General features: G+C 44.5%; 1 protein-coding gene across 4 annotated transcripts in view; it reads left to right on the top strand.

The window, feature by feature from the left end:
- Nucleotides 1-20921, top strand: part of NOS1 (nitric oxide synthase 1) — a gene marked incomplete at its 3' end in the record, with an annotated part of 134863 nt that extends 113942 nt beyond the window's left edge. For 2 of the 4 annotated variants that reach the window (XM_083373518.1, XM_083373519.1), the window contains exons 19-29: nt 1369-1507; nt 4501-4579; nt 5226-5419; nt 7292-7461; nt 9518-9728; nt 11283-11370; nt 12671-12792; nt 13582-13730; nt 14072-14266; nt 15006-15124; nt 16580-20921. In XM_083373518.1, the coding sequence (XP_083229644.1) occupies nt 1369-1507; nt 4501-4579; nt 5226-5419; nt 7292-7461; nt 9518-9728; nt 11283-11370; nt 12671-12792; nt 13582-13730; nt 14072-14266; nt 15006-15124; nt 16580-16637 (1524 nt within the window). Of the gene's footprint in view, nt 1-1368; nt 1508-4500; nt 4580-5225; nt 5420-7291; nt 7462-9517; nt 9729-11282; nt 11371-12670; nt 12793-13581; nt 13731-14071; nt 14267-15005; nt 15129-16437 lie in introns of those variants that run through there. The other 2 variants (XM_083373520.1, XM_083373521.1) reach the window with 2 other exon arrangements.
- Nucleotides 20922-22573: the final 1652 nt, after the last annotated feature.

The following is a 22573-nucleotide window of genomic DNA, read 5'->3' as shown; positions in this document are numbered from 1 at the left end:
GCCTCTTACTCTCTGCAGGAACCCCAATGAAAACATTCCCTACAGTTCCCTTTGCTTGAAGGTTGCATTAGTTGAAGCCAACATCTCTGCATAATTGGTTCTCTTTATCAAGCTGTGAGGACATTTTATTGAGTCAGAATCAGCCTTTGACTCATTGGTTATTTCATGTCCTACACCCTGGAAAGACAGCAAAGGATCTTCTGTATAACCGCCTTTCCGTTATCTGAAGCTACCTTCAAGTTTAACTGTTCCTGATTCCTGCTAGTAGCATAACGAGCAAGCAAGAACCCTAGAGTTAGAACAACTCACCAAATCCCAGCCTGGTTAATGCAGTTCAATTCATGTGTCTGCCCAGCCACTTAGATAGTGGAGATGGGCAGTGTATTAATCTGATGAACAAATAAATCTGAGACTACTAATTTCCCCACACTCCTCTAGGCAAGGGGGAGTCCCGTGTGTTTCACTGTTGAACTGCACTTGTAGGTTTATCAGAACCTGGGGGTGGCGTCAAAGGAGAACCAGTCTCGAATCCCTACATCGCCACAAGCGAACTAAGTCCTCTTGAATTCCACGGATGCTTATCTAACCCCAAGCAGGTGTTCACCAATAGTAGAGAAGATATTTTTTTTTGACATGGACATGATTAGCAATAAATTAATTGGTTTAATTGATAAGTTTAACTGGGCCTTCACGTTTGGACCTGGTTTTTCACTCCTGATAGTTCTCGTCATTAGACCCAGAATGATAACCTTCATTGGAAACCTACTTTCCTGCATTTTAAGTCCATCTCTTGTTAATGAAAAAAAAACCCAACCCAACAAAACAGATTGATGGGGAAAGCCCTCCGAAAGGGACCACCAAAGGAGAGCCTACATGACTGGTTGCTTAGTGAGGTTCCAAGGATGGATCTCCTCAAGGTTACTTACAACCCACTTGTAAGTTATTTACAGTCCATGGTCCCATGATCGTAATTTATGATGTTTTTGCCCAGACTGGTGGATACTTCTAGTTTTCAGCAAGAACACCCCACAGCAAACAATGGGCTCAATGAACAATTGCAATGTTCGCTTTACGACCGCAATGACCCCCCACACACACACACACACAAAACGGTCATAAATTTGGATCTGGCCTTGTGATGATCCTCTTTCCAACCATCCCGACTAATGGGGAGGCTCCGTTACGGTCGCTGGTTAAGGACTACCTTAGTCTTCCACTCTGCTTGTACTGTGTGGGTAGCTCCTTAAATCTCAGCTCTCCACTCTGTTTGAGAGGAGGAGGAGGAGGAGAATCTTGGTAAGACCCTTTCCCCCTCTCCCCCTCCCCCACTTTCCTGGCCTTTCCTTGAGTGCTTGTTGTGTCCTGCAGGCAGCGTGTGACGTCTTCTGTGTGGGGGATGACGTCAACATCGAAAAAGCCAACAACTCTCTGATCAGCAATGACCGCAGCTGGAAGAGAAGCAAGTTCCGGCTGACCTACGTGGCCGAAGCCCCAGAGCTGACCCAAGGTACTATTTTGGGCTTCCTAAAGATGTTTTCCTTCCAGGTGCCATCCCTCTGAGTCAGTTGTGGCATTCCCTTCATTAGGCAGGAAGGACACGTGGGGGGGGGCGTTCTTTCCCTTCTCCACTTGCATTTATTTATTTATTTATTTATTTATTTATTTATTTATTTATTTATTTATTTTAATTCCATTTATATCCCGCCCTTCTCCGAAGACTCAGGGCAGCTTTACAAGCTTAGCAGTAGCCTTGATTCTATGTATATGCCTGCTTATTAGGGCTTTCGGTCCCCTCCCCCAAGTGGCATTATTACAAAGTCAGCTTAATTGCCCCCAACAATCTGGGTCCTCATTTTACCTACCTCGGAAGGATGGGAGGCTGAGTCAACCTTGAGCCTGGTGGGACGCGAACCTGCACTAATTTGCAGGCAGCTGGTGTTACTTAAGGAGGCATTAGCCCACTGCGCCACCAAGGCATTACCGTTTCTCCAGTGGCCTGCAAGCTTCTCGCGCTCCCGTCGGAGGATTCCAACAGGAAACCTCTTTGTCTCGTTCCCAGGTTAGGGACTGTGTACGAGCAAGGAAGGTGGGGTGATAGAAAGGTAGGAAACAGAAAACAACGCCAGTAGCAACAGCCCCTTCCTCCAAGCATCGCCTCCTCTCCCCCACCCACCCACCCACCCAAGCGAAGAGATCTTTGCAAGACATTTCTGCAGAAAAGGTCTGAAAACAGAAGTGTCCTTTCCCCAGGGAAGGAGACTGGGGAAAGATTGGAGGACAAACTTCAGTTGAGGATGCTTATTCAACAGTTGTATCGACTCTTGCAGTCTGTCCTTTCCAAAAGGTGCTCTGGAGCCCACAAGGAAAGAAAAAACGCAGCTATCCCTGAGAAAAAATAGAATAGAATAGAATAGAATAGAATAGAATAGAATAGAATAGAATAGAATAGAATAGAATAGAATAGAATAGAATAGAATAGAATAGAATAGAATAGAATAGAATAGAATAGAATAATGGGAGTAGAATAGAATAGAATAGGATAGGATAGGATAGAATAGAATAATGGGAGTGGAGTGGAGTGGAGTGGAGTGGAGTAGAGTAGAGTAGAGTAGAGTAGAGTAGAGTAGAGTAGAGTAGAGTAGAGTAGAGTAGAATAGAATAATGGGAATGGAATAGAGTAGAGTAGAGTAGAGTAGAGTAGAGTAGAGTAGAGTAGAGTAGAGTAGAGTAGAATAATGGGAATGGAATAGAGTAGAGTAGAGTAGAATAGAATAGAATAGAATAGAATAGAATAGAATAGAATAGAATAGAATAGAATAGAATAGAATAGAATAGAATAGAATAGAATAGAATAGAATAGAATAGAATAGAATTATGGAATGGAATAGAATAGAATAGAATAGAATAGAATAGAATAGAATAGAATAGAATAGAATAGAATAGAATAGAATAGAATAGAATAGAATAATGGGAGTAGAATAGAATAGAATAGGATAGGATAGGATAGAATAGAATAATGGGAGTGGAGTGGAGTGGAGTGGAGTGGAGTAGAGTAGAGTAGAGTAGAGTAGAGTAGAGTAGAGTAGAGTAGAGTAGAGTAGAATAGAATAATGGGAATGGAATAGAGTAGAGTAGAGTAGAGTAGAGTAGAGTAGAGTAGAGTAGAGTAGAGTAGAATAATGGGAATGGAATAGAGTAGAGTAGAGTAGAATAGAATAGAATAGAATAGAATAGAATAGAATAGAATAGAATAGAATAGAATAGAATAGAATAGAATAGAATAGAATAATGGGAGTAGAATAGAATAGAATAGGATAGGATAGGATAGAATAGAATAATGGGAGTGGAGTGGAGTGGAGTGGAGTGGAGTAGAGTAGAGTAGAGTAGAGTAGAGTAGAGTAGAGTAGAGTAGAGTAGAGTAGAATAGAATAATGGGAATGGAATAGAGTAGAGTAGAGTAGAGTAGAGTAGAGTAGAGTAGAGTAGAGTAGAATAATGGGAATGGAATAGAGTAGAGTAGAGTAGAGTAGAATAGAATAGAATAGAATAGAATAGAATAGAATAGAATAGAATAGAATAGAATAGAATAGAATAGAATAGAATAGAATAGAATAATGGGAGTAGAATAGAATAGAATAGGATAGGATAGGATAGAATAGAATAATGGGAGTGGAGTGGAGTGGAGTGGAGTGGAGTAGAGTAGAGTAGAGTAGAGTAGAGTAGAGTAGAGTAGAGTAGAGTAGAATAGAATAATGGGAATGGAATAGAGTAGAGTAGAGTAGAGTAGAGTAGAGTAGAGTAGAGTAGAGTAGAGTAGAATAATGGGAATGGAATAGAGTAGAGTAGAGTAGAATAGAATAGAATAGAATAGAATAGAATAGAATAGAATAGAATAGAATAGAATAGAATAGAATAGAATAGAATAGAATAGAATAGAATAATGGGAGTAGAATAGAATAGAATAGGATAGGATAGGATAGAATAGAATAATGGGAGTGGAGTGGAGTGGAGTGGAGTGGAGTAGAGTAGAGTAGAGTAGAGTAGAGTAGAGTAGAGTAGAGTAGAGTAGAGTAGAATAGAATAATGGGAATGGAATAGAGTAGAGTAGAGTAGAGTAGAGTAGAGTAGAGTAGAGTAGAGTAGAGTAGAATAATGGGAATGGAATAGAGTAGAGTAGAGTAGAATAGAATAGAATAGAATAGAATAGAATAGAATAGAATAGAATAGAATAGAATAGAATAGAATAGAATAGAATAGAATAGGAGCTGGAAGGGACCATGCATGTCTTCTTATGCTCTGAAGCACCTTTGTTGGAAGCCTGAGTGAGGCAGGTGTCAATGAGTGCTAGGTAGGAGAGCATTGGAGGCAAGCAACACCTGGCCATTTGCTGACCTCCTCCTTGTATCAAACTGGGGTATCTTCACCCCTGGAAGCCTTTGGCCATTCCCTTGTAGTGGTATACTCTGCTCTCCTTGCTTATGGTTGCTCTTTCCTTCCCAGGTTTATACAGCATCCACAAGAAACGAGTCTACGCCGCTCGGCTGCTGGCCCGTCAGAATCTCCAAAGCCTCAAATCCAGGTAGGAATGGTAGGAAGGGATTTACTCTCAAAAGGGCTTATAAAGAGCTTTGCAAGGAGGACTCCTACACTGTGGGTTGCTTTTTTTTTTTTCAAGAGTAGCAAATTGGAGCCTCACCCATGGGACCCAAAACCATAGCCCGTGTTGTTGTTGTTCCACAGAATGAATCATCAGTAAGGCACTTACACCTGAACAGGAAGATAATGTTTAGCCACCCTTAGACGTAAGACTAGCTCAAGCAAAAGATTGGCTGTTACAGACCAGAGGTAGAGCAGGCCAACTGTTTGGTTTGGAAATATGTTCACAAAGGAGAGTACGGTAACTCCTCAAACTCTGGCGCAGGCTGTGTGTGAACACGGAAACGTTTCTGTGGTGGAATGCGGTCTGGATTCCCAGATGAGAGGGCCCACATTCCAGAAGACCAAGAGACAGCAAATTTAGATCGTTTGGCTGAGAGGAAGAGCGTTAGGAAGGTTCAGAATATATCTTCAACAGTACAAATAGTCGCTTTAGTTCGTCAAGATTTCTCTCCGTCGGTCAGGAATTATAAAGAGAATTGTCTTGAAGCGATTCAGTCTCTCTTCCCTGCTTTTTGGAAGGCTGACAGTGTGTTCTTGAAACTTCTCTCTCTTTTTTTTTTTTTTAGCCGCTCCACCATTTTCTTGCGGCTTCACACGAACGGGCAGCAGGGGTTGCGTTACCTGCCCGGAGATCACCTGGGAGTGTTTCCAGGAAACCATGAAGATCTGGTCAACACCTTGATTGAAAGGCTGGAGGATGCGCCCCCCACCAACCAGCTAGTAAAAGTGGAGCTTTTGGAAGAGAGAACTACAGCTTTAGGTGGGGAAGCCCCCCTTTCATTCTTTTGCCTTTTGTTTAGCAAATACAAAAGCAAACACAAGTAAAGAATACTTTTTTTAAAAAAAAACAAAAATAAAAATAAAAGCAATCAATCTGGAAGATTTGCCCCAGGGTTTTGCTAACATTAAAGTTAATTCATCTCACCATTTTGTAACGTCTACCGTTCCAAAAGGAGAAATTTAAGGATGATTAAAAATTTAAATAATGATATTGCCCAGTTATTACCAGAATGGCAGTTTGTCATGTAATTTTCACATGTAGAAAAGATCACTTAGGCCTTATTATTTTAATTTTTTAAAAAAAATACTTTTAAAAAAAGGATATAAATTCTGCACCAAGGGAAATCATTTGTTTCCCCATTAATTTTCTCTTTATTAAATCTTCTTTGATGTGAATTTATTTGTTACGAATCCATGTTTTTCCTTATTTTTCCCCACCACCACCACCACTTTAAGTGGAAACATGGCCGGGCTCTTTATTACTTATATCTCAAATATTTTCCATTTACTTTCATGATATTTCCAAACTTTCTTCAGATAAATCAGCTAAAGTGGAGATGCATAGCAATACCATCAGCCAACATTTTTGTGGGCGATACGTCCTTGTACCTTGAAACGGAAACATTTAGAAGCTGTGGTCCTGAATCATAGATCTGACAAGGAACTGGGCCCCCAACTAATTCGACCCTTAGTATAGTAGAGTCACCTGGCCATTCAAGAATTTTTTCCTAAAAGTTCAGTACCCTGAAATCACCTACAGCTAAAATCAACACCCAAGTCGTAAAGCTGAGGCCAAAATAGGCCTCTTATTTAATGATTGAGATATTCTTGCATTCTCAATTCGTTTCTGGTTGTTTTAACTTTTACGATTTGGTGGTCTTGGACTGTAATAACGTCTTCATTTGTTCCTTTGTTCAATGCACAAGGGACACGCACATATTCCAGAGGCAATTTTAAAAGGCAGACAACTCCCCTCATTTTTCAATAGGAGACCCTGTTCCTTTCACTCTCTCTCTCTACAGCATCCATGATGTCCAACTGAACGGGCCAGAATTGGTCCAGTAGCAACCAATACCTGTAGCTCAGGATTGAAGATTTGGGATCTTGGTTGCATTCCCACGGATGTTATTTTATCATGCTAGGTAACAATAAAAATCAAGGGACGCGGTGGCTCAGTGGGTTAGGACGCTGAGCTTGTCGATCAGAAGGTTGGCGGTTTGGCGGGTCGAATCCCGAGTGCCACGTAACAGAGTGAGCGCCTGTTACTCGTCCCAGCTTCTGCCAACCTAGCAGTTCGAAAGCACGTAAAAATGCAAGTAGAAAAATAGGGACCACTACGGTGGGAAGGTAACAGCGTTCCGTGCGCCTTTGGCGTCTAGTCATGCCAGCCACATGACCACGGAGACGTCCTCGGACAAGCGCTGGCTCTTCGGCTTTGAAACGGAGATGAGCACCGGCCCCTAGAGTCGGAAACGACTAGCACGCATGTGCGGGGGAACCTTTACCTTTACCTTTAGGTAACATCATCAGTGCACCTAGTGCTCTAGGACAGGGGTAGGCAACCTTGGCTCTTTTATGACCCGTGGACTTCAACTCCCAGAATTCCCGAGCCAACCATGCTGAGGAGAAAGGGAGAGGTTTCCACGCTGAGCCATGCCAGCTCAGGAATTCTGGGAGCTGAAGTCCATGAGTCACGAAGGCGCCATAGTTCCCCCATGCTGGCTCAGGAATTCTGGGAGTTGAAGTCCACAAGTCATAAAAGAGCCAAGGTTACCTACCCCTGCTCTAGGACATGTGAGATCTTCAAAGCAAGTCCTAACTTGAACTTGTGACATGGGGTTTCAATCTTCAGGTACCATCAGCAACTGGACCGATGAGGCTCGCATTCCTCCTTGTACCATATTCCAAGCGTTCAAATATTACCTGGACATCACGACCCCTCCCACACCGATTCTGCTGCAGCAGTTTGCCTTACTGGCCACTGACGAGAAGGAGAAGAAACGCTTACAAGTTCTTAGCATGGTAAGAAGGTGATGAAGAGGGATGATGGGGACCTTAATTAGCCCCCTCTCTTCCAGAGCATCCATGTGATAATTTAGCATAAGGGTAATCCAACCTTGGCCATTAAGACTTGTGGACTTCAGCTCCCAGATTTCCCCAGCCGGCGTTCTGACAGTTGACATTCCCAACTCTTACAAGTGGTCAACTTTGGACATTCCTGATTTAGCATGTCTAGACCCACCTCAGGCTACATTCAGACATGTGGACTTCAAGGCTGGCTGGGGAATTCTGGGAGCTGATGTCCACACACCTGTAGGTGGTGGCCAAGGTGGAGAAAAACTCTGTTCTAGAACTCTGTTCTAGATTTAATACATTGTTTAAAAGCCGAAACTGCGAGGATGACGTTGAAGAAAGTTATATAAATTTAATGGCCTGGGCGGGTTGCTTCTTTCATTAAATGAGATCATTTTCTTTTAAGGTATAATGTAGGTGTCTTCTTGTGTGTGGTTTTTTTTCTTAATTTTGTTTGGTCTTTCTTTGTTTTATTGGTTTGCCTTGTTCACTGGGGGAGATCCTTTGGGTTTATTTTGTTATAAATAATTTTGCATGGGAATAGTTCTTTCTGATCACTTATAGTCTACGTAACATCTTAGATTTCTTTTTAATGGTAATATGATTGTACGGTTGCAAATTTTGTTTTCCCATAAAACTACAAACCGGAACCATTATGCACATGGATGGATTACTGTAAATAGTTCCATTGACGTGAGTGACATGCATTTTGACACAATTGTGTAATCTGCGTCCTTTGCATCAAAACGATTCTGCAAATCTCAGCAGGAATAGAATAGAATAGAATAGAATAGAATAGAATAGAATAGAATAGAATAGAGTAGAGTAGAGTAGAGTAGAGTAGAGTAGAGTAGAGTAGAGTAGAGTAGAGTAGAGTAGAATAGAATAGAATAGAATAGAATAGAATAGAATAGAATAGAATAGAATAGAAGAATAGAAAATATGGAATGGAATGGAATGGAATAGAATAGAATAGAATAGAATAGAATAGAATAGAATAGAATAGAATAGAATAGAATAGAATAGAATAGAATAGAATAGAATAGAATAGAATAGAATAGAATAGAAAATATGGAATGGAATGGAATAGAATAGAATAGAATAGAATAGAATAGAATAGAATAGAATAGAACAGAACAGAACAGAACAGAACAGAACAGAACAGAACAGAACAGAACAGAACAGAACAGAACAGAATAGAATAGAATAGAATAGAATAGAATAGAATAGAATAGAAGCTAGAAGGGGCCTTGGAGTTCTTAGTCCAGATAAATGTCCAATAAAATGTTTTATTGTATTCAAGTACTACAAATTGTGGTTTCACTTCCATCAAACTCAAAACTAAACAAACACCCAGTGCATTTACTTTGTCATTAAGCATTTTGTGCAAACTCAGAACCAGATTATATATTGTACAGGGCTGCTGGAAAGTGTTTAGAATGTGGTTCAAACTGATACATGTTCGGGGGTGGGTGGGTGGAGGACAGACCTGCAAGATCTTTTTCTCACTGCCCCAAGTGTGTGGGACACGCATAATATTCCTGGTGGACCTGCCCAAGTTGAGTTGCTGATTTTTGTAATTATGCAAAGCCACCTCCCCAGATGAAGGCATCAGCCAACAGAATTATTCTTTCATCATTTTGACATTTCAGTGCCGAAATGTTTGGTGGTCACTGTTTCTTTTGAAGCTCCCATTTCCAGTCTTGAATGCCAGTCCATGTCTGTGGGAATGGAGCCAGGATGGGTGGCTTCAAAAGAGGATTAGACAGATTCTTGGAGGATAAAGCTGGATATTGCAGACCACGTTCTTCTTTCAGATGTAGCACACTGGAGCTGCACTTGCATATTTTCTCCGTCCGAATGTGTCTCTTGCTGATCCCTTCGGGAAGGCCTTGTTGGACTACTAGATCATCTGTCAGTCTGCTTGGCTGCAATGATTCTACTCAGCATGTCAATTTCCAGTTTTTGCCTAGAGCTAACTCCCTGCCTTCTTTTTCCACACAAGGGTCTTCAGGATTATGAGGAATGGAAGTGGTCAAAAAACCCCACCATGGTAGAAGTGCTGCAAGAATTCCCATCCGTGCAGATGCCTTCCACCCTCCTCCTAACCCAGCTCCCTCTGCTTCAACCTCGTTACTATTCCATTAGTTCCTCCCCAGACATGTATCCGGACGAAGTGCACCTCACAGTGGCTGTGGTGTCCTATCGCACCAGAGGTAAACCACACTCCCTGTGGCCTGGAAAGCAGAATCAAACCCACACAAAGCAGGCCAAGTCCCAAATGAACAAAACTGTCTCGGCCTAATATTATAAGGCTACTTGGGAGAGCTGGATTTAGCCATGCACTAAGCTGGACTGATTTGCAAAACAGCTGGTTATGTCTGTTCAGAAACATATGGTAAAGAAACTAAGACACGTGTCTCCAACCCCTGGGCTGCGGCCTGTTCGTAACTCGGCCACGGGAGAAATGGGCAAGCGCACACACATGAAGCTCAACCTGTGTGAGTGGAGGGTGCTTGCACTCACACGTGAAACTCCACTTGCATGAACGGAGCTTCGCAGACCAGGGCAAGCGTCCTCTGCTCGCACGAGGGGAGCTTTGCGTGCGAGCATAAATGTTTGCCGCTCACACAAGCGGAGCTTCGTGCGCAAGTGCAAGCACCCTCCGCTCACACACGAAGCTCCATTTGTACGAGGGGAGGGCACACTCGCACCACTCCCACAAATAGAGCTGTCAATTCAAACAAATCAGCACCATGGAGAGCTCCACTTGGACAGATGAGTTTCTCCTGATCACTAGGAGGTTCTGTTGCTCTGATGAGAGACCTTTGGGGAAAAGATCTCTGATGTTCACCCAGCCTTGGTGTTTTTCTCATCAATGCTCTTTGTTCCTTAGCCTTTGTCTCCAAGCCCAAAGCCACCACTGTAGTCCAGGATAATGGCATAATTTTGCCAAGCACAATGTCCTCCGTGGAGATTAGTCTTTCGTTCCAAGTGTAAAGATAAAAGCATATTACAAGCAAAGTCCTGAGGAGAGCCATCTCTAGTCCCACATTTGATGGACTACAGAATGTAATAATAATAATAATAATAAAGTTGGAAGGGACCTTGGAGGTCATCTAGTCCAACCCCCTGCTCAGGCAGGAAACCCTATACCATTTTGGACAAATGTGCTACATCTGGGCCATATGTGGTGGCCTGCTTTGGCGAAGGTGCTGGTTTTGAAGCCTGTGGTGAACATCAACCAGGAGACAAAGGAAGACGCGTGGTCCAGACAGATCTACTTTTCAGGTCCAAATAACTCGTACTGCCGTTACGATGAAGATGGTTTGTTTCAGTGTATTTGGGTTGTGCATTGCTTCATATTAGAGTCCAAAAGGGTGAGGTAGATACCATAAATATTGTATTCATAAAAAATACTATAAATGTAGTATCTATACACTTCACAAGCCTGTTTGAGATGCCCATTGTATCATTGTCTAGAGCAGGGGTAGGCAACCTTGGCTCTTCTATGACTTGTGGACTTCAACTCCCAGAATTCCTGAGCCAGCATAGCTGACTCAGGAATTCTGGGAGTTGAAGTCCATGAGTCATAAAAGAGCCGAGGTTGCCTACCCCTGCTCTAGAGTATTTGTAGATTACTTCCCTATGGCCACTTTGAACATTAGAAAGTTGGACGTGGACAAGTACTTTCTTTTTAAATATATATTACTGTATATGCATTGGAATCTCACTAAATATTATCCAACACCTTCTGCGTCTTTTCCTAGATGGGGAAGGTCCAATACACCACGGAGTATGTTCTTCCTGGTTCAACCAGATACAGGAGGATGAGGTGGTGCCATGCTTCGTTAGAGGGTAAGAAGGGATTAAAGTGAAGATTTGAAAATGAAACTAGAGCATTTGGGTGCCAAACTGTTGTTAATCTTGTTGAAGTTTCCAGGCACAAGTTCCAGGTTCTACTCTACGTTGATCTCAATGTTGGGAGTCAATTTGCCCATGATTTAACTTTGGCCGAAGGCTCCCAAATGTGCCTTGCTCAAAGCAGAAACTGCATTACAGATGGTCCTTGACTTAAACGGTTCAGCTAATGATGCTTCAAAGTTACAACAGCCTCAGAAAAAGTGACTTTATGTTCTTAAGTTATAACGGGAGATTCTGGTTGTTCAAAAACTTCAACAGTAGAATCAATTCCCTAGGGATACTGGAAGCGTTCTCTCTCTGGGTATATTCATGCAATAGTCGTATGGCTATTAGGTCTTTTACTTCAGATTAAAATAGAATAGCCTCTTTCACCTTCAGAGCTCTCTAAGCCTAAGAATTCTGGGAATTCTGGGAGCTGAAGTTGCATCTTAAAGTGTCCAAGGTTGAGAAGCATTGCTCTAAAGCAGGGCTCTTCAAACTTGGCCCTTTTGTGACTTGTGGACTTCAACTCCCAGAATTCCTCAGCCAGGCACGCGTGCCTGGCTGAGGAATTCTGGGAGTTGAAGTCCACAAGTCATAAAAGGGCCAAGTTTGAAGAGCCCTGCTCTAAAGCCTGTAAGGCTTAATTGATTTAAGGTTGCGATCTTATGCATTGAGGTACGTGAAATTCAACTGCACACTGATAAGGCAACGCCTAGACCAGGCATGTCAAACTCATGACGTCATGTGACGTTGCGTGACATATCCGAGCTTTTTCCCCATTGCCGGCAATGGGGTGGGCGCGGTTTCGTCGTGACGTGTCCGGCCCACAGGCACCCCTGGCCTAGACTTTCAGTCACTCTGTGGATCATGATTTTGTGATTTTCTTTTTTGCAACTAGATTCCGCAAGAGAGCCAGTTTGGTGTAGACCAAGAGGTCAAGAATTCTACTCCTTAGAAGCCAGTTGGGTGACCTTGGGCCAGTCCCTCTCTCTCAGCCCTAGGAAGGAGGCAATGGCAAGCCACTTCCAAAAACCTTGCCAAGAAAGCTTCAGGGACTTGCTACAAGTCAACCCTGACTTGAAGGCACCAAAAGTATAAAAAGATCCCACAGAGTGGAATATGGTCTTCCTCTGACCTTCTCAGCAGTGGCTAGTAGAAGCATTCTACTAGTCTACTTTTCATGATTTTATGATACAAGAAGATGGAAGCCAACTTGTGTGATGACAGCGAAACTCCCGTTTTGTTTCTCCAGAGCACCTGGATTTCACATGCCACAAGATCCCCAGATTCCCTGCATTCTGGTTGGCCCCGGGACTGGGATTGCACCTTTTCGGAGCTTCTGGCAACAGCGGCTCTTTGATCTCAAACATAAAGGTTGGTTAATTTGGGGAAAGTGGATGGATAGGCATGCAATAGTAGCAAACGAGCTGATTTTAGGAAGAGGATATCTTTTGGCACACATGGGTAATGGGCTAAAAGATGTCCCAAAGATGCTTTTTCACAAGAGCAACTGGACTTTCTTGTTTTATCTTTGAAGACGTTTCGCTTCTCATCCAAGAAGCTTCTTCAGCTCTGACTGGATGGTGGGGAGTGGAAGGATTTATACTCCTTGCAGACAGCTGGTCATTTGCATCCTTTTAGTGAGTCATTGAGGCCACCTGGAGGTTTATCTGTGTCCTCAGGGTCACTTGAGTAGTGCAGATGGGTGTGGAGCCTTCTTGGCACTGCTGAAAAGACCGTGTGGTAGACTGGAGATAGATGAGGTCACATCCCTCCCTCTTTGTTGAGAGAGCGCTGTCCAGTTTTGACCTAGATGGCCTCTTTGACCCCTCTTTCCAACCAGTGGTCCTCTCTGTCCAAAATGTGGACTTTGTTACCTTCGAAATAGTGAGAACAATTAATCAGTGAAACAGCTTGCCTCCAGAAGTTGTGGGTCCTCCAACACTGAAGGTTTTTAAGAAGAGACTGGACAGCCATTTGTCCAGAATGGTGTATAGGGTCTCCTGCTCAAGTGTGTGTGTGTGTGGGGGGTGGACTAGGTCCCTTCCAACCCTATTGTTCAATGTTCTGTCTTCTAAATATGAACACAGGTCTTATGTATGCTACTAGGATGGCTGGTAAGGGGGAAAAACACCCTTTTTCTTCTCCCAATCTTCTCACTAGGGCTGAAACCATGCCCCATGACACTAGTCTTCGGTTGCCGACAATCCAAGATTGATCACATTTACAAAGAAGAGACTTTGCTGGCCAAGAGCAGTGGGGTCTTCAAAGAGCTGTTCACAGCCTATTCTCGTGAACCAGATAAACCAAAGGTAAGTCACCTCACCTTATCCACAGCCCACCCTGAGCAGGTTCCCCTGATCATTGCCTAAACGTCTGTCGCTAAGACAAGTTGGCCATCAACAAGCACACCGAGATGAACAACGTCTACACCCCATTCCATAGAGACCGTCAAAAAGCAGAGTCAACAGGAGAAGCTGGATTTGCTGAATGACTGCACGATTCGCTTAAGGACAAAAGGTTGTCAAATCTGGTGTGATTCATTTAACAACTGCCCTGCTTAGCAATGGGAATTCTGGCCCCCATTGTGGTCATCGGTCAAGGACTCTCTGCCGATGTGCTACAAAGCTCTTCGTCTTTTTCCATTTTATAGAAATACGTGCAGGACATCCTCCAGGAGCAATTGGCGAGTTCAGTCTACAAAGCCCTGAAGGAGAAGGGTGGTCATGTCTACGTGTGCGGTGATGTCACCATGGCTGGAGATGTGCTGAAGACCATCCAAAGTATTGTTCGGGAGCAGGGGAAGCTGTCAGCCGAGGAGGGCGTTGCATTCATTAGCAAGCTGAGGGTAAGCCAACATTCCCATGATGTGTTTCAACTTTTCCTATATAGAGCCATGGTGGCAGAGTGGTTAAAAAACAGTATTCCAAGCAAACTCTGCCCACAACTGGAGTTTGATCCTGATTTCTGTGTTCCTTCTCTCTCTCTCTCTCTCTCTCTCTCTCTCTCTCTCTCTCTCTCTCTCTCTCTCTCTCTCCTCTGTTTCTCTCCTTCTTTTTCTTTTTATTTCTCTTTCTTTTTCTTTCTCTCTCTCTCTCTCTCTCTCTCTCTCTCTCTCTCTCCTCTGTTTCTCTCCTTCTTTTTCTTTTTATTTCTCTTTCTTTTTCTTTCTCTCTCCTGTTTCTCTTCTCTTTTTCTCTCTTTCCTTCTATCTCTTTCTCTCTCTCTCATTTCTCTTTTCTCTCTCTTTCTTTTTCTTTCTCTCTCCTCTCTCTCTTTTTCTTTCTCTTTCCTTCTCTCTTTCTCTCTGTTTCTCTTCTCTCTCTCTTTCCCTCTCCCTCTCTCTTTCTCTCTCTCTTTCTCTCCCCTCCCTCCATTTCTTTCTTTCTTTCTTCTTTCTTTCTTTCTTTCTTTCTTTCTTTCTTTCTTTCTTTCTTTTTCTTTCTTTCTTTCTTTCTTTCTTTCTTTCTTTCTTTCTTTTTCTCTCTCTCTTTCTCTGTCTCTGTCTCTCTTTCTGTTCTCTCTCTCTCTCTCTCTCTCTTTTCTGATTCTCTTTCTCTCGACCCCACAAACACATCATTTTGCAGGACGACAACCGATACCACGAAGATATCTTTGGAGTCACTCTGCGCACATACGAAGTGACCAACCGCCTCCGGTCTGAGTCCATTGCGCACATCGAGGAAAGCAAAAAAGACACAGACGAGTGAGTGCCTTTTTCAGCTTTTGTGAAATGTTCCTTCTAAGAACCTGGGCTTCTGGGTTCTCAAAATGTGAGGTGAAGAAAAAAAAATAGACACTTTTAATAGTTTAGAGGGCTGAGTGGTGAAGTGGCACCCTGCTCAACTTTCATAGCCAGTGTAGGTGGGCAGATGGCTTGGAAAATGTTCTGTGTTTCTTCTACCAGATCTCACATACTTTGACAAACAAGAGTTTTGCTTTAGAAATTATTCCAGAGCAGAAGAGAAGGTTGCAGACATTCTCTTGAGTGTGGCCTTCTTGCGCTTACTTTGTGAGGAGATGACCCACGAACGCATGTGAATGTCCTGTTTTTACATTGCCCGATCTTCTCCCAGCCTTCCCACACTCCTTTGCATCTCAAGGGATGAAATCTGGAAGGAATTACGTCCTTGGGGAAGGAGCTAAAACACCTGGAGAATTCTCTTTCTCCCAGAGTCCTTCTGGTTGAGGAGCCTTCTGCCCACAGATTTGGTGGAGAAATTCACTTGGGTCCCACCTGTATTTTGAACATTCCTAGCACGGCAGAATATATGGGCCAATTTGATCGAGCCGGTAAGGCACCAGGCTAGAAAGCTGGAGCTGGTGAGTTCTAGTCCCGCCATAGCCATGAAATCCAGCTGGGTGACCTTGGGCCATGACCAGGAGACAGTGAGTTCTAGTTCCAGCTTAGGTACCAAAGTCAGCTGATGACCTTGGAGCGATCACCAGAAGACGGTGAGTTCCAGTTCCACGTTAGGCATGAAACCCAGCTGAGTAACTTTGGACTAATCACCAGGCAGCTGGGAGTTGTAGTCCCACCTTAGGCATGAAACCCAGCTGGGTGACTTTGAGCCAGTCCACCCTTCTCAGCCCAACTAGCCTCACAGGGTTGTTGTGGGGATAACATTGTGTGTCGGATCTGTTCGCTATTTTGAGTTATTTGTAAAAAAAAAAACAAGAAACAAAGCAACCAAAAAAATCTGGCCGGATTTAGATCCTCTTTATATGCAGTTTGTCCAAATGAACGATTAAGAAGCAGCTCCACGTTGCAAGCTCTCGGTGCAAAGGGTAAGCTTTGAGCAGTAAACGTAGCTCCTCACTGAAGTGGGAGTTAAAAAGGAAGAATCCTATTGGTTGGGGGTTTTTTTTGCAGGGGGGGCTCCTCTAACTAACTGACAGCTCTGGGATTTCCAAGTGTTAAACAAGCCTGACACCCCCCAACCCCCCACTCAGCATTTGGAGACCAGCCAATGCTAAGAGGAACTCTTGCGCCAGTCCTAACTGCCAGCTTTCTTGCAGGGTGTTTGGTTCCTAATCTGGACAGTGGGCCTGAGGTGGGATGCCAGGCCAGGCCGGTCACAGCAGCTCCTGCTGGACGGTTCCAGGCTGAGGGGGGCTGGACCCTGTAACTGACCGCTGGGCATCCACTCCTTTCCTCCAGGGATTCGACCGTCCACGACCTTTGCTCTTCTGTGTCTCGTCCGGTCATTGTGTCCTGAAGGAAGCGTTGCTACTGATGCACTGATGGGTGATAAAGGAATGGACGATGGAGTTCTTTCTCTTTCTCCTCCACACACACCTTCCCCTCCCCCATCCCATCCTGTGGTCGTTTTCTTTTCTCGCCCTGTGGCCTCCTCTCTGGAGCAACCCTGCTGAAGCGTCGATGGCTTTTAACAACCTTGCCGTGGCTTTTTTCCCGCCAAAACAAACAAACAAACAAAAAGCACAGCCACACTCTTTCATCCTCCCTCTTGCTGCGGGCAAGGCCGTTTCCGAGGGCTGCATGAACCCCCCCCCTCCTTTAGCGATCCATTCTCTGCAAGTTTGGGGCTTCGGGGTTGGAGGACCAGGTTTTTCTCCGGCTGGCGGTGGCGGCGTGCCCGATGTAGAAGGTTGGGGCTCTGCCCAAATCTCTGCCCGTCCACTCAGCACGAGTTGCTTCAAAAATCATTTGCTCGCTTTCTTTTTTTGTTCCGTTGTCTTTTGCAAATGGGGTGACGGGGGGGAGAGAGAAAGGGAGAAAGGGCCGACGCCTGCTTTTTCTGTATCTCTGCTCGTGTGCAGCCTCTCCGGCTGCTGTTTCACACGGGGTTCCTCCCCCCTGTGAAGGCAGCCACCCAGTCCCCCTTCTGAGCATGCTGCGTTCCCTTCGAACTGTCTTAATGTAGCTGTGTTCTATAGGGCTCTCCTCCTTCTCTCCCATCCCTTGCAAGTTTACAAAACCCAGGGGCCACCAAGCCGGAAAGGATTTGGCCGAGAAGCAATGGTACCCCAGCTCTGCCTTCTTGGGATTTAACGAGGGGTGGAAAGACGCCCGAAATGAGGAATGGACAGCAAATCCTCCCAATGACTCTGAAATTGTTTTGCCTTCATGCTGGATAGACAAAACCGGAGCCCCCTGGGCTAGAGAAGCAGAGAGAACAAGGACGCTGCCCAAAGACCAACTCTGTGGAACCATAGATACAAGCCAGAGAGAGAGGCTCCCACAATCTTTGCAAAAAGCTTCAAAGTGTGTGTGTGTGTGCGTGTGTGTGTGTATGTGTGTAGGGGGTCCTTTTCAGCCTCTTTGCCAAATGACCCCTAAATCGATGGCTGGATTAATCAGTTCCAGGGAGGTTGGAAATGGGGAAGATAATTGAGGATGCTTTCATCCTTGTGGATGGTTCCCTCCCCTTATTTCCCCTCCCCCTCCCTCTAACTTTCGGATTTGTCAAATATCCAAAACAATTTGTGCATATTTGGCAGTTAGCATTCAGGGAGGTGGTAGAGATGGGGAAGGGGGAGGGCTAGGATATGCGAAAGGGCTCATGGCAAAGCCCATCACGTTTTTGGTGCATTATTTTTCCATAGCAGTTTACAGCAATTGTAACTCTCATTGGGGAGAAACTACTAAACGGGGTGGATGTTGGAGATGGAGGAGAAACTAATACTTGGAGTAATCCAGTATTTGAACCGACATTGAACTTGTAGGTAGTTGGGTTGGGAAATTAACTGGCCACTTTGGATGCGGGCTTTAAAACACATCCTAGTCAGCCATTTGTTAAATTTGCACATCCTGATAGATGGCGCTACATTCTGAGACCATGGTTTGTTTGGAAAATGACCTGGCCACTTTTGCCTCTGTGAACTTAAGACCTTTTTTTTTTTAAATTTCTCTGCACTGTCATCTACATTTTAAGAAGGCATTTTAATCCCTAGTACATTGCCATTCTAGTTCAGTCCTCATTTATGCCTTCCTAAACTCTTGATTGTACCATGCCTTTGTGATCAAAGAAGAAATATAGCTTGTTGCCTTCAAAATATATATATTTAAAAAAGAAAAAAGAAAGTGAAAAAGAAGAGAAAAAATTCAAACCACCACACTGTGATAGGATCATATCTTGTCTTGCACTGTGTTAGCATGTCAGCGTTTCCCCAGATAGACACTCAACTGCATAGATGTTGCCTTTTAAAGCAGCCACATCACTGGATGTCTGGACCGCAAGCCGGTTAATTGTGAGTTTACATAAAGCTGTTCCTGTATGTATGTTTACCTTACTTGTATTCCTCTATGAATTATCAGTCTGTTCTGTGGTTGAAAAAAATAAAATAAAAAAAAATTGAGCAGAAATCAAATGAGGGAAGCGCCTGAGAAGAAAAGAAGATTGCTAAGACCATCGATGAGCATCAGCTAATCCGCCAAGGAATTTAGCATTTGCACAACTCACTAAGCCGACAACTTGCCAAGCCTGAAATGTTAAGCTATGTTTCTAACCAAGGTCAGTCATAGTTCACTGATTTTAAACGTGGTTCCCTGAATCATTTGGACCTGGATAGAAAGAGTCCTTTGAAGTTATGGATCCCTTCTAGCCTTCCAACAAAGCAGTTGGAAGGCTAGAGTGGCTAAAAAAATGGATCCATTCCAGCTGCAACTCTTGTTCTCTTATTTCTATTTTGCCCCCCTTCCCCTATATCCGAGGAGAGTGGGGAGGGAAGTAGCTTCTCCTATCCCATCTATTGGTGGTTCTGATCCGAGCTGGGCCACCGTTGTGTTTAGTTTTAGTTTTGCAGTTAGATCTTTTAAAAAAACAAAACAAAACAAAAGGACAGCTGTTGAAAATGGAACGGGACACCTCACCGTGGCCAAATCGCTATGGCCAACTCACCAAGTAAAATTTTCTAGAATCACAGCCAAAAAGACCTGGGGCTTTTTGTGGGACCTCTTGCAGGACAGTTCAGCAAATATAAAAAGTTAAATTCATTTGGATGGGACCGTGGCCGACAATAACAATAAAGTCAAGTCAATCCAGAAATAAGCAGAGTTGCAATAGTTTTGACGAAAACAGGGTGACCAGTAATAAAAGTAACTGAATGAAATGATGAATTGATGCAGCATTGAATTGTCCTGTGGCAAGTTCTCCTGTGACGAGCTGGCCGAGGTGAATTGTCCTGAAAAAGTGACTAAGCTGCTGGCTGCTCTTTGCTGCTAAGAGGAAACGGAGCTGGCCTCGGCTTGCTGTATCATCTACGTATATATTTTATCCATGGCTCTGGCTGGACTCCGCTTAGTCCGTTGTACAAATCTTATGTTCCTTGAATGCTCCTGAAAAGAGAGGATCAAAAAGTTGGAAAAAGGCTACGTAAGGGACCTCGTCCATTTCGCCTGTTGCGTCCTTTTTCTCCTCCCTGAAATTAAGGAACCAAACGATGTTTACAGTCTTTTTAATCTTCCTCGTGCGGCTCTGATTATTGTTTTTTCCCCCCACTCCTCGTGTACTGCCACCACGACGATGGACAAAAGCGAAGAACCATTTCACAGCAGAGATTTTCACTCTCTCCCCCCACACACACACCGCCTTCCTGTTCCAGCATGTTAAAGCCCCACTGTGTCGTGAACAACCGTGCTTCATTTTGGCACTGTGGAGGGCCGTGTCTACTACCTCCATGGAGCAAAACAGCGTGTCCGTTCCGACGCAAGGGCAGGATTCTCAGTTTGCGCAGGTGGTGCCCAACGGAGGAGAAACAAGCAGTCTAATCCAGGTTTTATCCAATGCAAAACGGCTGCGTGGACTGGGCAAACTGGATTCTGCCCTGTTAGTTGCAACAGGTTAGAGTGCCATGAGGGGGGGTGGGGTGTTGCGGGCTGAAGGAAGACCTCGGTTTGGGCTGGAAACGGCGGCTTTATAACACAGGCCGTGCTGAAATGTTTTCCCGGCAAATTCATATCCCCCCCCCCGCCTCTCTCCTGTCCTCTTTTACCTTGTCTCCCCCTGTGCCTTCACTTTATTGGTGGCTGCCCCCTCCCCCCCATTGATGATCAAATCCCGGTTGCATTTCCCAACGCAGGTGGGCAGAGCAATTGATCAGAGAGTTGGAAGGGACCTTGGAGGTCTTCTAGTCCAACCCCCTGCTGCAGCAGGAGACCTTGCATGATTTCATAGCCTCTGGGGAAACAAGCATCCCAGCCCAGCCCACCCCTGCACCAGGAATCCCTTTTCTCGGGAAGGAAGGAGCTGTGTTCGATCATAACAATGCTTCAAGCGGCCGCCCCCCCCCCCATTTTTTTTTCCTTCCTCGACCGCCGAGCTCTGGATGCTGCAAAATCTCTCATTTGTATAACGTGCTCAGCACCTCTCTCACGGACTGACTTTCCTGCTCATGTTTGCAAGATATCCACACTGTTCTACAAGCATGCACCTTTATGTATAGTTTCGATCTGATTTTATGGAACTAAAACAAAAAGAAGGAAAAAAATTACTTATGCCTGTTCGCATTGCAATCAATTAAAATAATAATAATAATAATAATAAATTCCATGCCTTGTGCTTGTCCGGCCTTGTCTTTTGAAACTGCTTTAGAATTCATTTGTTGGAATGGTGTTTTAGCACTGCTGGGGCTTGGAGGGCAACCCGCCCCGCCCCCCTCCCTCCATAGGTCTACAGGTCCCCTTCATGTGGTTGGCATGCATTGGGCTTCACCCGGAAGAGGGGAGGGCGGGGAATCTAGCCCCTGTGGTTTGTGCACCCTGATCAGGACTTAGCATCCTATATAGACACTGCCAATGGTGGGACAGCTAACAAAACTATGGTTTAAACCTACGATGGCTTAGTGTACATGGTAGTGTAGGAACACCTTCTGTTAGGGGGTATCCCAAAATGGAGAGTTTACAAGTACAGGTGTACCAATGCGTATAGCTCAGGGTTGAAATGTGGGGTCCTTGGTGCTCTCTGAGCTTGGTGGTTTCCTTGCAGACGTTTCATGAACCAACTAGGTAACATCATCAGTGCTAGAAGAGAATGGGGTTTGCAGGGAGGAGGAGGAGGAGGAGGAGGAGGAGGAGGAGGAGGAGGAGGAGGAGGAGGAGGAGGAGTCCTGTGGGATCCTTGGTGCTCTCTGAAGTTGGTGGCTTTCTTGCAGACATTTCATTACCCAAACTAGGTAACATCATCAGTGCTAGAAGAGAATGAGGTTTGCAGGGAGGAGGAGGAGGAGGAGGAGCAGGAAGAGGAGGAGGAGGAGGAGGAGGAGGAGGAGGAGGAGTTCTGTGGGATCCTCGGTGCTCTCTGAGCTTGGCTGTTTTCTTGCAGAAGTCTCATTACCCAACTAGCTAGCATCATCGGTGCTGGAAAGGATTGGGATTGGAGGAGGAAGAAGAAGACTGCGGGGTCCTTGATACTGTCTGAACGTGGTGGTTTTCTGGCAGAGGAGATGGGGGAGAAGGAGGGAGGAGGACTCTGGCGTTCTTGATGCTCTGAGCTTTGTTCATTTCTTGCCGACGTTTCATTAACCACTAGCTAACTTCATTAGTTATCTATCAGCAAACCCCACACTCACTAGCACTGATGATGTTACCTAGTTGGGTAATTAAACATCTGCCAAGAACACAGCCGAGAGAGCACCAAGAGTACAGGAGTAAAATCCTATTCTGGTTGCCTGCAGATTGTTAAAACTCTGTTCAAGAGACTTGCAAGTTATTTCTAGGAGTCGTTTTTAAGGAGTTTTAAGGACAGCTTCTCATCATTATATTATGAAAAGCAGCAGTGTCACACTAATTGTTGGCGGCTGAATCACAAGCAAATGCTGGACCCCCACATTCTTCCCACCATTAACATCCCTCCTACCCACCCACCCACCCACCCGGCCCAAATAACTGCAAACACAACTCTTTCCCCCATTGTTTGTTTATTTATTTTAACAAGAAGCTCCAAGGTATGCAGATGGAATGGCAAAAATAATAATAATAATTGAGCCTTGGCCCTGTTGTTTTGGCCAGAAAACCAGTGGGTCAAGAGACGTCCCCGCAAATGCGAAGAAAACTTTCCCACGTTATATTGCAGGAAATCCCGAGGGGCCGTTGAAAAACCTTACTTCACGTTTACGTTCTAAGCTAGCATTTCTCAAACTTGACCGTTTCAAGAGGGCTGGACTTCGACTCCCAGATCTCCCCAGCCAGGCT

The sequence above is a fragment of the Vipera ursinii genome (assembly GCF_947247035.1).
Source record: "Vipera ursinii genome assembly, chromosome: 14".
Classification (NCBI taxonomy): Eukaryota; Metazoa; Chordata; class Lepidosauria; order Squamata; family Viperidae; genus Vipera; species Vipera ursinii.
This window is presented reverse-complemented; position numbering and strand designations above follow the sequence as displayed.